The sequence below is a fragment of the Medicago sativa genome, chromosome 7 (genome assembly GCF_051527215.1).
Source record: "Medicago sativa cultivar Bolivia chromosome 7, Bolivia_mono, whole genome shotgun sequence".
Taxonomy (NCBI): domain Eukaryota; kingdom Viridiplantae; phylum Streptophyta; class Magnoliopsida; order Fabales; family Fabaceae; genus Medicago; species Medicago sativa.
In genome coordinates this window covers 18,065,131-18,080,366 of record NC_140755.1, presented here as the reverse complement: position 1 = coordinate 18,080,366, position 15,236 = coordinate 18,065,131, and the positions used below count along the sequence as shown (strand labels likewise).

Here is a 15,236-nt window from a genome sequence, read left to right as displayed (position 1 = left end):
TTACTTACAGCATCTATGGCCAATCAGAAACCCTAAAGTAGGTGGTTTTAAAACAAGAGTTTGTGTGGATTGCGATGACAAAAACCATAAACTTAACATAAGACAACAAAGGAAGAAGCGAAGAAAGTGTTTGGTGGTTTTATTTTAAGTGTGAATGCGATGACAAAAATCATAACCTTTCACGCCTTTTTTTTTTTTTTTTCATAATATCGGTGTCAAAAGATAGGCTTAAGACAAAACATTTCAATTTCAATTATTTACTTACAAAAGATATCTCATATTGAACTGTTTTCCAATAGGCTGCATCCCAATCAGTTGACATTGGAGTTATCATATGTAAGATTGGTTGACGGCTAAATCAGTTGACATTGGAGTTATACCAAGACGTAAAGGACTTTGAGGCAATTATATTAACTTAATATTAAATCTTATTAGAGTCGTAGTAATGTTTAATGAGAGCCCCCGATTGAACTCCTTGAGAATGAAAGTGGTAAGTTAGCTAGAAGATGGATATGAAATATGAGCATTTAGAAAATACTAAAAAAGTGGGCTCCAGTTGCCCTTATCCGAGAAAGAATTGTTGAATGTGACTCAAAATTGAAGGTTGGGAATCTGGCAAAATCGTAGCACGATTTTTGGACCAGATTTGACACTTCCCATTCGTAAAAAATGGTAGCACGATTTTATGCTGATGCAGAAAAACAGAAACGTATTCTCAGCTTGAGATTTGTTCCAAATTTTGAGGGATGCTTTTATTGTAAATATAAAGAAGGGAGAGAGTAGAAAAACAGGGTTTAGAAACAAACAACAAACTAGGGTTTATAGAGATTTATCTTGACAACAAACACTAGGGTTGAGATTGTTTTTATTCACCTTGAACAAAACACTGTTAGGATAGAGTCTCTTGGTTGTAGGAAGAGATTCGGAACTTTGGGTAGAATTATGTTTGAAGACTAATTCTTGTAACACTTTGATATCTTTAGGTCAGTATTGAACCGAACTGGGTAAATAAATTCTCATGTGTTCTTCTTCTTCTCTCATCTCTTGTTGTTATTATTTTTGCTTGAATTATTATTGTCACTCACGTTGATTTGATTTCTTGGTTAATTTTTCTCCACACATCAAGTATTTTATTGGTGTGATTTTTTGCAACGAATTCACAACAATTGCCGCCCACCGTGGGGAAAGGATCAAATTGATAATCAGGTATCATGGGTTCAAAGTGGGATATTGAGAAGTTTACCGGAGATAATGATTTTGGGTTATGGAAGGTAAAGATGGAAGCGGTGTTAATACAACAAAAGTGTGAGAATGCATTGAAGGTTGAAGGTGTGTTGCCGATCACCATATCACAAGCGGAGAAGACCGAGATTGTGGACAAGGCCAAGAGTGTCGTTGTCTTGTACCTCGGGGATAAAGTTTTGAGAGATGTCACAATGGAACCAACCGCGACATCGATGTGGTCAAAGTTGGAGTCATTGTATATGACTAAATCTTTGGCTCATAGGCAATTCCTAAAGCAACAACTCTACTCATTCAAGATGGAGGAATCAAAGGCCATCATGGAGCAACTTACGGAGTTCAACAAAATTCTTGATGACTTGGAGAAGATAGAGGTGCATCTTGAGGATGAAGACAAAGTTACACTCTTGTTGTGTGCTCTACCGAGATCTTTTGAATCCTTCAAGGATACCATGCTCTATGGCAAAGAAGGCACCGTCACCTTGGAAGAAGTTCAAGCGGCTTTAAGAACCTAGAAGTTGACCAAGTCCAAGGACTTGAGAGCTGATGAAAACAGTGAAGGCCTAAATGTTTCAAGAGGGAATGTTGGAGGTAGAGGTAATCGGGGACAGAGTGGTAATTGGGAAAAAGTCACAATTATCACAAAAACACTTAAACTCATAATTGAAAATAGGAGATTATAGCTTAATTAGTGAAAAGAAATCATCCCCCTTACCTCTAGTTCTTCAAGAATCCAAACCCCAGCTTCACTTTAGCTCCTATCCTCCAATTCCAAGCTCTCTCTCTCTAGCTCCTCTTTTCCTCCTCTTGATCCATTTTCTCTTTTTACCTCTCTCAAAATGTTTATGTGAAATGAGTGAATCAATGTAATGACCTAATTTTCTCTCTCAAGATGTTGTGTTTATATAGTCTCCACATAATTGGGCTAAGTCTCTAATTGTCTTAATGGACTCAATATTTTTACCAACTAATTCACCAAAGTTACTACACAATTAAACCGTCAAAATAACGAATAATTACCGCCTCTAATTAATTACCCCAACTCACTAGTAACTTGTTAAAAATAATTACTCCCACTTAAAACATCAAAATGACCCTCTAAATAAAATAACTATTTTAACTTTGCTCACCAAATGACCAAAATACCCTTGAGTCTAAAATGACTAAAATACCATTCCAAGCCAAAAATCCACTAATCCGGAATAAAATACACACAAAGGCAGTTAATCACACACAATCGAATATAAACACACATAATAAATAAATAAAATAATTCTAGCGAAAAATGGGCTGTTACATGTATCATAACCCTTTTTGTTGCAAGTTGATGAGAGCTTCTAGGTTAACTAATAAACCCACTGATTATGTAACACTCTAAACCCCGAAAGTAATAATAATTCAATAAATTCAATAATTCAAGAGATTTTGATTCTACATATCTATATTTTTCCAAAAGATACACAACTTGGTTTCCATAGATTTTTTTTTAAACAAGCCAAAATGTATTAATATAGATACCAAAGGTGTTTCAAAACGCACAAGGCGTGCTGAAAAAAAACACCGAATCTGTTACAAAGTCAGGTCTGTGGTAATAATTACACCACCAAGATGAAAAGGAAAAAGCACAAAAGAAACATGAATATTACAGAATAACACCCATACAAGGTAAAGGGTGCCGCCACCAGTCATGGTAACTAATGGCGAAAGTGGGCATATTAGATTTCAGCCAAAAGAAAGAGAGCCTTTTGACTTTGTCTGCTATGCTCTGCAGATCCATGATCTTTTGTTGAAAAATTCTGCAATTCTGCTCTTTCCAAATAGCCCATACACAAGCTAACCAGATTAGTTGTAAAAACGAATAAACTGAACACGGTAACCCCGAAAGGTGCCCGAACTGATAAAAATGCTCACGTACTGTTAAAGGAGCAACAAAAGAAATACCAAGCCACTGAAAAATGTGGAACCAGGTGGTACTAAATGTGTGACAACTGAGAAGCAAGTGATTGGCGGTCTCTTGTGACCCATAACCACCTATACACACATTGTCAGTAGAATGAAGCACATGTCACCGCACCAACTTATCTTTAGTTGAAAGTCTATTACGGAACAGTCGCCACGCGAACAAAGAAACCTTTAACGGAACTCTTTTATTCCAGACATCGACATACAAATTCCTATCAGCAGGTGCCTCCATCGCCGTGAGATAGTGATAGGTACCTTTGACTGTATAACCTTTAATCGGATCAATAAGCCACCGCCACCTGTCAGAAATATTATCCTGCAAAATAATGTTATGCAAAATAGCAACACAGTCAACCACGCTCTCCTCCTCCCAAGCAAAGAGACGGCGCCTCCACACCCACCCACCACCTCCAACCGCCCACCCTTACCCTCCATCTCCGCCATCGTTGCCCACCTATCTTCGGCTTAAGAGAAAAGCCTAAGGAATCTATCCTGCAACGGCACACCACCCACCCAATTGTCCGTCCAAAAAAAGGTACTTCTACCTCCACCTACCACCTTACGTACATTCTCATCAAACCACCCGCCTACCCCCATCCCAACACCATTGTAGACCCTAGTGAGCATCCGCCACCACACCGAACTCTCCCTTCCTCGCTCCGTCAACCGACCCCCCTCATCTCCGTACCTAGCCTTTAAGACTCGGTACCACAATCCCTCCTTATCAACTAGCATCCGCCAACACCACTTTCCTTCTAAGGCTAAATTAAAATCACCTAACCTCCTCACCCCCAAACCTCCAGCCTCCTTGGGAGCACAAATAGAATCCTAATCGATCCAAGAAATTTTCCTTACATCCTCACAACCCCCCAAAAAAAAAAATTTAAATAAAGATTCAATACAAGAAATTATACATACGGGGGCCTTGAAAAAGGAAAGAAAGTAAACCGGGAGAGATGACATGACAGATTTCAGGAGAACCAAGCGACCACCCAAGGAGAGAAACTTACACTTCCAATTCGACAGTCTAGTGATTATTCGATCCACAACAGGTTTCCAAAACTCAATTCTTCTGGCATCACCCCCAATGGGCAGCCCCCAAGTACAAAAATGGTATCGTTCCCACACGACACTGCATCACCATAGCAACCTCATTTAACCAAGAAGTCGATACATTAACTCATGTTAACATGCTTTTATTAAAATTCACCTTAAGACCAGAAGCTTGTTCAAAAATAATCAACAGTGCTCTCATAGATCGCACATTAGCCCAGCTTTTTTCACCAAGTAACAAGGTGTCGTCTGCAAATTGAAGATGAGAAATAGAGACCTCATTATTGCGACCCACCCTGTAACCATGGAACGGCCCCGTCGTCCCCAAAGATGTCCTCATAACATTTAGACCTTCTGCTGCTAACAAAAAGAGAAACTGAGAAAGATGATCTCCTTGTCGAAGCCCCCGTTCCATAGGAAATTCCTCATTGGGACTCCCGTTTACCAATACAGATGTTGTTGCTGAACCGACACATTCCATAATCCATTTTCTCCAGAGAGTAGGAAAATTCATTTGATACATGACTGAATCTAAATATTTTAAATCCACTGAATCATATGCTTTCTCAAAATCAACCTTGAACATAATCAATTCTTTGTTATAACGATGTGCCTCGTCAACAGCCTCATTAGCAATCAAAATACCATCCAATATTTGCTTCCCTTTGACAAAAGCAGACTGTGAGTCAGAGATGACACTGCTTATGACATCACACAATCTATTTGCAAGAACCTTGACCAACACCTTGTACATACTCCCCACTAAAGAAATACGGCGGAAGTCATTCAATCTTTGCGGACTCATAACCTTCTAAATAAGGGCAATAAATGTAGAATTAATTCCTTTGTAAGCTTGCCATTGCGGTGAAACTCTGATAGAAATCTCATAAAATCGTCCTTCTAGAGGTCCCAAAATTGTTTGATGAATCCGAAACTAATACCATCTGGACCCGGACTTTTGAAACTGTCACAATCCCAAATCGCGTTCTTCACCTCCTCGACGTTGTATGGTCGTGTGAGAGAATTGGCTTCCATAAAAATTTGCAACGGAAGACAGTCAACATTTATAAAATCTCATCACCGAGTAATAATCTTAAAAAAAAAAATCAAGAGTAATCAATCTCAACATGCTATGTGTCACTCCACATAAATACATTACCGTGATACAATTATCCTCATCATATAATTAACATAAGTCATCAAAGGTATCAAAAGACAAGGTCATAAGAGCGACACCCCTACATCAGAGCCTATCTAGACTCTAAGCAAAAATAAATAAATGAGGAAGAATCCAAGCTATCCCTGAAACATCAAAGAAAAGCAATCACCTCAATCCTGCAAATCACCTACGCCATTCAAAGAAACACTACTAGAAAAACGCAATTTAGAGATGGATTTTAGGGAGGGAAGACAATCCCTCACTAATAGCGACGGATTTAGGGACGGATTTTTGTATTTTCCACAAAACATGAGTTGCCAAACATTAGTAAGGGAATTGTTTAAATATCCGTCACAAAAATTCCGTCACAAAAATTCCGTGACTAAATCCCTCACTAAATTCTTTAACTGAATGTTTGTGACGAAATTTGACATGGACTTTATTCCTATCTAATGTATCCCTCACGTTTTTTTTTTTTTGAAATAATCTAATGTATCCCTCACTAAAACCCTCACTAATATCACTTACATAACTCTATCGAAGGTATCCCTCACTAAAACCCTCACTACTATCAAAACTGAATTATTTCCCCCTCAATTCTTTTCACGTTTTGGTTTTTCCCTCCTCTCATACTAAAATATTCCCTCTCTTTTTTTTTCTTCTCACAAACACCCTAAAATAATTATCCAACAAAATTTCATACTCAAACCCAAGAACTCAATATTCACAAACCCTAAAATAAAATTAACCAAAAACTAGACTCTTTCTCCATTTGTTCCATTACCAAAGTTTTAATGTATAAATATGCAATTAATGTTTCCAATTCTTGAAATGTACACATTTATATCATATATTTACTTCAAAACTATAGTAATTGACATTTCCATTTTATTTAAGAAACGGGGAGAGGATCTTCACCCGTTTTTCCATGGCAAATGCCAATCATGTCTTGATTCAAGATTATGGTTAACTTAATAGATCGTTCATCATGCTGAAAGTTTATGAGAATAACCATAGCAAATTACCGTCATATATATAAAATTAAGATGAAATTGATTTTCATATTATTTACTTTTAATGTGAACTTATGTGAAAAATTGTTTCCTTTTTTAAAGACTCAACATTTTTTTATTTTATTTTTACGGTTCGCTGACATTATACAATTATGTATTCATGATGGACCACAATTTATACGATAAAAAATGAGTTGATAGTGAGAAATAGCAAACATGAAATGATATAGAAAACTCAAAGTGGATGTCACTGCTATTCATAAAAAGATAAAAATGGTATCACAGATTCACATGGTTTACTCTAAAGTAATATCAAATCCAAGATTCAAGCTTAAAAACAAAACATACACCCTCCGGTCACTATTATAAACAAAAAATCTACATTTTAGATTCATTCATTTAATGATGTGCATGGTCTTTATTATAGACCACATACATCATTAAATGAATGAACCTAAAATGTAGTTTTTTGTTTATATTAGTGACAGGAGGGTGTACTTAATTAAAGCCAATCCAGCAAAAGGTGCAAATACAAATTTGTATCCAAAATAGTTAACCCAGCCCTTACATAATTCACACAAAATATGACAACTCCATAAATGGAAAATTTTAACTAAGAAAGGGACAACAAACAATTAGATAGCCAAAATGGTTTCACTAAAGACATGCCAGCATAACTAATATTACCAAATAATGCTCCTTGATTACTTTGAATCTGCAATCTCGATCCATGGCATTTTAGGACTCTTTGCGGTGGATGCATTTCAGATCTTTTTTTCCACTAATTTTCTATCAGCAGGAATCCAAGTGCTTCTGATATGTGTATGGCAGTTAAAATCTTTGTTTTTGCAGCAACTTCTGCACCTTGAGTATGCACAATCCTTCTTTGCTTGGTTCCCACAGTCTTGACATTTTAAACCCTTTAACACTTCTTCTCCTCCTAATTGGGTTGAATACATTTTTTTCCATCTCTTTAGCTTTTAAACTAAAGATCATCTTTTATGAGTTTCCTTTTGGTCGTAGGGTGGTACTATACTATATCCTTTATGTGATGGGCATAAAAGAAAGCAATATTTTTCTATTACAAATATGTAAGCACTTCAGTACATGAGAATTAGAAAAAATTATAAATTTACAGCATGGCAAAGCTGCCATTATAAGGGAAACTAAATTTAAGGTTGAAGTATAACACTCAACAGTATGAAAGCAATAGCAAAGCTGCCGTACACTAACTGTGTAATTAGCTTATTCCATAAATTTCCTAACCACTTAAATTGACATGACTAAAAAGTGAGATGCATACATAACCATTTGGTTTGTAACTCTAATGATCTAAATGAGTCGACAAAGAAACAAATCAAAAAGAAAATAATATTTTCGTTAATGTAATTTAAAAGAATTACCAACAGGGGATATTTGAGTCAATTGAGCATAGAGAAACAAAGGAGGATACTTTAACATTTAACTTGATATGGAATGAACCTTACATGATCCAACTGAAGTTAGTTTAAATCATTGTTATATAATCTATGATAAATCAAGGAAGCTTGACAGAAAACAATATTATAACTTTTATAACAAAGAATAAGTTAGAAGAAAGTTATGTAGCTGAAATAGAATAATTAACTCAGAAAACACTATGTAAAACCAATCCAAATCCAAATTTTCTACATTTGACACCTTCTGCACAAAATGGTAAAACAAAATTGGAAAGTGACAACATAAAAGGCATGGAAATATAATTCATTGACATATTATTCCAATACTAAAGGTGATGAACTGACATCTTTTCCAAATCTCTCTCCAAAGTTCTAATACTTATCAGTCAGTTAACTAACCTCTCTTTTTCAAATCTTACTCAAAATACTCAAGTGTCAATCACTAAATAAAAACCAAATATTTTCCTACAAAACATTATAGCCAACCTAAAAGGAATGATAGATTGTACTTAGACACAAACAGAGTACAAAAGGTACCACACAACTACATCAAAGGTACCTTATTATATAGAACAGTAGCAGATACGAAACTGACAGAATTAGAATGTAAAAAAATACAACAATGACAAAACGTACTAATATTGATCTTCAATAATTGAGTACTCCCTAAATCCTGCATAATTGAAAGTACAATAGAACTTTCTAAGTCAGAAGGTCAAGTAAATAAGTCCTAATTTAAAAAAGAACTCGTTAGCACTTTTTTAAGTTTATATAAGTGGAGGAGTTGGAACTCAACAGAGAGAGCTACCTAAGAATTCAAAAAAGAACTCATTTTTAACAGAGTATGAATAAACGTATATTGTGATCAATAATCTCAGCTTAGTAAACAATTCATTGAACAAAACTGTTACATTCTCCGCAGTTATTCAACCATTACAATAAGATAAAATGATTTAATATCATTGATCACCAATAGCTATTTGACATTCTTGCTTCAAATATAAGATTTAAATCACACAGAGTTAAACAAATTTACATAACATTGTTTTCAAGTTTCAAGAATCACTTTAGCAGCCACATTTGAAATAGTATATCGAGCACAACAACCAAAAGCAAAATTAAAGATAAAAGAAGAATATATGAAGTGATCTAAAGAAAAAACAACCAAAAGCAGAAATAACCTAAATCATGTAAGAAAATGGCAGAACACCGATGTGGTGAGAAGAATGACTCAAACAGAGAAGAAGTAGCTTCACAGTGATATGGCAGAACACCTAGAAGAAGTAGCTTAACAGTAGCATACACAGACGAAAGATGACATTTACATTTAATCTTTTTTTTTTTTTTGGTTACACATTTACATATAATCCATTGAACTACACATTGGATGTTTGAAAGAAAAAAAAAATCAAGGAAAACAATCCATAACTTGAAATGAATTAATTGACATGGCTCTTGCATACTAACAATGCCCTTCACAGTACATATACCTTAATTGTTACACAACCGAGGAAATTGAGTTTTGTAAATAAAAAAGAAAAAATGGTGTGCATGAAGTTGCAAAGTCCAAATTTTGTTGAAGGGTAATCAAATTAGGTTAGTAAGACTCATAAAATGTGAAGGAAAGCAAAGAATAAAACACATATGATTAAATCAAACCATCATTGGTTACCTAGATATCAACTTAGAGCTTAGATATCAACAACAAAGAGGAGTCAGTCAAGAATAGAGATAAATCTACAACCAAGATTAGATATGTATAAACCAACAAAAAATAACAAAATCTCCAAACAAAAAAATTTCTAAATTAGTATGACCCATCACAGAGCTCATCAAAATATATTAACTTATAAAATAAAAAAATTCAATTTTTTCATTTTCAAGCTGCAAAACACTTTCATTTTCAAGCTACAAAACAAAACCAAATGGAAGAAATAAGCTATAAATAAAAGAAGGAAGAAAAGCGAGAAGAAGGAACAATACCGGAAAAATGCTTAGTGGCCATAACTGTAATAGGGAGGAGGGGCGGAGGGGTCGGATCCAGGAGGAGGGGCGGAGGGCTCGGATCCAGGAGGAGGGTCGGGGTGAGGGAAATCGACGTCGGGAGTAAGGGTTAGGGTGAAGAGGTGGGAAATTGGAAATGCCATGGAAAGACTCGTACTGAGGAGGTTGAAAGGATTGCGACGACGGCGGAGGAGGGTGGCCGGAGTAGGATTTGAGTTTGCCGTGTTCGGTCATGATTGTTTGTTTAGTGGAAGTTGGGGGTTAGGAGGGAAGAACGAAGCCACTCACCGATCTGGAGTGAATTCATGGATGGGTTTAACTGATTGTTTGTTCATGGGTATGAATTCAAGAGTGTGAGAGAAGAAGGACCGGATTGGAATGGAGTTAGAGAGAAAGTAAGGAATATGGAGCCGTGTGCAGTGCAACACTGTTTTGTAAGATGGATAGACATTCGATAAACTATATAAGTTGGAAAGAGATAGATAGTGTTAGCGATGGATGTTGATTGGTTGGTTTGAAAATTGTTTGTAGTTCAAAGAGGTAATTGAAAGGTCATCAGATCAAAGGCTGAGATTAAAGGTGTCGTTGGCAGATGAGATTAACATTAATGATAGAGTAGGGAGGGAAAATAAGGAGTGATTAGGGCAACACTGCCAGCTCATCAAGTCTGGCTTTAATAATAAAGGATTTTTCCCAAACCCTCAACCACTCTTCAGATGAACAAATTTCCCAATTCACCTCTCAAATCTAAACCAAAGCTCTTCTCAGTCCAAAAATGAATCGCTCCAAAGTTTCAAAACTGAACCAAATCTATCGGTAAAAAATGAATCCCAAACCGCAAGCTCTTCTCAAAAACTGATCGCAAGCTCTCATCTTCTCAGAATCGAATTCACCTCATTGAATCGCTGTCATCTTCACGGAATCGCATTCATCTTCACGAAATCGCAAAAGCTCTTCTCAGTCCCAAAATCGGTTAGTTTCAGATTCTTTTGTCAAGGTTTCAATTTGAAATTTCTTCCCATTCTCATCTTTACTAATTTATGTGTTTAATTTGTAGATTCTCCTGAATTTGATGTTGAATTTCTCCTCACTGTGCTCATGCTCTCACAATACAGATCTTCACTGAATCTCACTCCCAAAAGTGAATCTTCTTCCTTCTCCCGAAATCCTTTCTCAAATCTTCAGTGAATCTCAGAATCACGGTAACCACTCTCTCAATCTCAGAATTTATATGTTATTTATTTATTTATTTTTATTTTTTTTTCAGAGTTTTTCTCTTCAGTGAAATTGATGTTTGTGATACTTGTATTTCTGATGTTGTTTTAATTTATATATATATATTAACTGTGATTTTCATCATGGCCTTACTTGAAGTGACACTTGGATTTTGGGTTCGAATTTTGTTGTTATGTGATATGGTGTTGATACAAGAGCAGGATGATGTCCCTGATATAGGTCATTTAATTTTAAGAAATCGTCAAATTTGTACTTGGTTAAGCTTTTATGACTTTAAACTTAGTTATAAAGGTACGACTTGTTGCTTTAACTTTGATAGCATTTTGATATTTATTTGAATTTATTTACACTCAAAACAGAACATACAGTGCATAAAAATGTATGTATTGTACATTGTGTATGAATACTGCGTCAGTTTTTGTATATTTGAATAACACAACTCGTTTTCTATTGTGTTGACTAATTAGCTAGTAATCTTTATGGATTAGTTATTAGTAGCACCGACCCTCTTACTTTGTTTTGGCTTTGCAGAGTCAGAAACTTCCTTTGAATTTTCTATAACCCTTCCATGTAACTTCTTTGTAAATATCATTGACAAAGATTACTTGCTATTCATTTTTGGACAACACAAGTGAAAAACCAAATAATATATATTTTAACAAGTATTAACCATTACTTTGTTTTTGACAAAGAAGAATATCGAGAGCAGCATCAGTATTGATTAGTGTACATTTTCCAACTGCCACCTCTTGATGAAATGAGTTATGTTTTGTATGTACACCTGTTATTTCCCTAAAAAATCAACAACTTTTGATATAGCCACTTTAAATAGGTCACTGTGCTCTTTTAGAGAATGAACTAATCTGTTTTTTTTTTTTTTTTTGTATATGCAACTTTTGATATATGCCCACTTTTTGATGGGGCATGGGAGTTTTTTTTGGTGCAAACAAGCTGCTGGTTTTTGGCTGTTCTGTTGCTTTTGGTGGATTCTATCTGACCTTAACAACACCTTCTGCTGTTCTTCTGTGCTGAGGTGCCTGCGCAGCTGCTTTGTAGTTGCAGTTTGGCCTGCTGTCCCAGCCTTTTATGTTTGTTCCCTTGGTAGTTTTCTGTTTTTGCATTTGGTAGGATAAGAAGTACTCATATACCGACATGATAAGAAGCTTTTCTTACAAATAACAATTGAACTTTCTGACATCTGCGTTATATGTTTTAGATATGTCCAGATTTTGATGTGTTAATCAAATATATGTTTTTTTATATGTATATATAGATGGCAGGAAATGTTACTTTGACGGGTGGAGGAAGAGGTACTGGTGTAGGTATCAGTAGAGGTAGGAGAGTTAGGGGTACCACACTTTCATCTGGGAGAGGTATGGCTGCCTACTCCATCACACACTATTGTTGGGCAAGCAACAAATCCTTCCACATCTCATACAACAACAAACACACAACTTCCCCACTCTACTCCTAGCCCATCTATTTCTCAATCACCAAGCTCGCCACAAATCCCATCAACTAATGCATTTGGTGCTGATCCACATGTATCATCAAATGAAATGGATTCATCTCCAAACATTGGGAGCGAGGACCCTCTTGATGAGCGTATTTGGATTCGTCCAGGACCAGAGAGCACGTATGCTTTTATTACTTTTTGTCCTTTAATTTTAAATATATCATACTCGTATCTTACAGTTTCTTCAATATTGTTTCAATAGGTTTGACCCTGCTGTTGCGCCTACACGTGCGATAACAAAAATTAGAAGCGAAAGTTTGATGGATGTTGGACAACGTATGGATAACTAAAGGCTGAAGAGGAAAAAAAACGGGCCCCGTAGTGTGATTGCAATGTGGTTTAGAGAGTTTAATGTATGAAAGTATTCATGAATATTTATGTATCTTAATAGATATTTATTTTTTTTCATGTAGATTATTCTCAATATATAGCTTCATTCTATTATTAACCTATATTTTTTATCCTGTAGAGGAAGTTTAAGTGGCTACCTGAACTTGATGGAGATATTAAGAAGTCATTTGACCATAAAGCCTCGCAGTTATACTCAAGTGCAATGTATAGGGTCAAAAACGGGGAAGATGATGGTGATTGGATTCCAGTTGAAATGCGTAAGAAATTGGATGAAAAATGGAGTGAGAATGAATGGAAAAGCAAGGCACAAACTAACAGCAAAAGCAGAAAATCTTCTGATGCTCCACTCCACACTGGAGGGTCGATTCCAACATTTGAGATTTCTAAGAGAATAGTAAGTAATTGAATTTGAGTGTAATTGTATTTTTTAGGTTAAGCATTTTAATTTCAATTAACATTGATTGATCCGTTTTGTTTTTAGAAAACATCTCCAGAAGTGACTCCAACATGTTGGGAAAATTTTTAATACACACACAAATTGAAAGGTGATCCAAGCAAGTGGGTTTCCTCAAAATCAAAGGATATTGTTGTAAGTTAGTACTTCATGACCTTATTGAACTTGATGAATATTTAGTATTTAGTCTATTGTTAAGAACTGATGATATTTCTAATTGTTTTAATAGATCTGCACTGAAATAATTGTTCATTTATGCTAGTTGTTGGGAACTAGTTATACACTGATGTTATTTTTATGGAGGTTCTGCACTGATGCTAATTGTTAAGCACATATGTAGCAGTCTGCAAGTGTATGTTTAATCAATTAGCTTAAAAGATATTAAGAAATAATATAAATGTACCTATGACTTAGACTGAGCACTGCCATTTCAATTCTCTTTTTTTTTTCTTCCATACCAATCCTAACTCCACTTGATGCTTCTGGGAAACTGATATAGGGAAGTAGTGAACACAATATAAGAATATTGCTTGTGGGAAAAATAATGAATTGTCTTGACAGGAAGATATATCGGAATGTTAGTTTGTTTCTGTTGACTGAATGAAGTATGAAATTATTACTTGTTAGTAAAATATTATTATTTTGCAGGATGAGTTTGAAAAAAGGATTATTGAGAGGGATTCACATGAGGAGGCACTAGGGGATGATGTTTCTAGACATGAAAGTGACAACATTATCTTCTTAGATGTTGTTGGAGGAGTAAATAAGAAGGGTCATGAGAAGTTGATTCGTGCATCGTAGGAAGATTCACGTTTTCTTAGGGAGCAAATGACTAAATTGATGGAAATGGTTTCTCAAGGTCATCTACATCCACCTCCACCTCCATCTACTTGATATATAGATATATAATATGTACAACATATGGTTATTTTGATAGCTTGGTTGCAAACTTAGTTAATGTGCTACTTCTAGTACCATTAAAAATGTTTATGCGTTTCTTATGAAACTTATTTTGAGAGTTTCCTTATGACTCTCTTATGTATTTTGAGAGTTGAACAATGGTTGTAAACTTATTAAGTTTCCTTATGACTTTTATAGTGATGGGTATGAAGACAATTTATCAATTGTTTTTTATTGTATATTTATAGTTTTCAACAAGTTTAATATAGTAAATACATTTATAATATTAATATAATTAATTAATGAAATCTGGTTTGAGATTTGTCATTAAATTTCTGTTTGAATTAGCGAGGGAATTTAGTTTCATCACAATTAGTGATGAAATATGCCTTCACAGTTTGATAGGGAAAACCAATCCGTCATTAATTAGAGACGGAAATATTGGTAAACAACTATGGAATAGTCCCTCACTATTAGAGAGGGAACAAGAATCCCTCACTGATTACTGACGGATTTGTCAAAGTTTTCTGGTGCATATATAGTGATGGTTTTATATGATTAGTGAGGGATTTTATCCGTGTCAATTAGGGACGGAAACCAAAATCCCTCACAAAAATTTAGCAAGGCCAATATTCTTAAGGAATTACCGGTCGTCACTAAATCCCTCACTAAATTCGTTAGTGAGGGAATTATGGTAGTTTAGTGACGGATTTCTACCCTCTCTAAAATTGATTTTTCTAGTAGTGAAATGACGCGGTGGTCAACCGAACTACCACTGGGGGTTAGATTATATTCCACAAATAATATATAATGGTAAAAGTAAAACAACATATTTATTTTCAAATGATCAATAAACAATTAATCAAATCATTCACAAAGAATTCCACATTGACATTAATCATCGTCG

General features: G+C 35.2%; 1 protein-coding gene and 1 long non-coding RNA gene across 2 annotated transcripts; one reads left to right on the top strand and one right to left on the bottom strand.

The window, feature by feature from the left end:
* Window positions 1-6,656: 6,656 nt before the first annotated feature.
* Window positions 6,657-10,558, bottom strand: LOC146904737 (uncharacterized). The gene is made up of 2 exons (XR_015019216.1): window positions 9,852-10,558; window positions 6,657-8,541 (listed from the first exon to the last, which is right to left on the bottom strand). It is a non-coding gene; the product is annotated as an uncharacterized LOC146904737 (long non-coding RNA).
* A 92-nt stretch (window positions 10,559-10,650) lies between these two features.
* On the top strand, window positions 10,651-14,450 carry LOC146904736 (uncharacterized). The gene is made up of 7 exons (XM_085725035.1): window positions 10,651-10,844; window positions 10,988-11,074; window positions 11,640-12,744; window positions 12,827-12,977; window positions 13,094-13,369; window positions 13,457-13,564; window positions 14,078-14,450. Exons 4-6 carry the CDS (start codon window positions 12,957-12,959, stop codon window positions 13,499-13,501), a joined length of 342 nt encoding a protein of 113 aa, XP_085581161.1. The 5' UTR covers window positions 10,651-10,844; window positions 10,988-11,074; window positions 11,640-12,744; window positions 12,827-12,956; the 3' UTR covers window positions 13,502-13,564; window positions 14,078-14,450.
* Window positions 14,451-15,236: the final 786 nt, after the last annotated feature.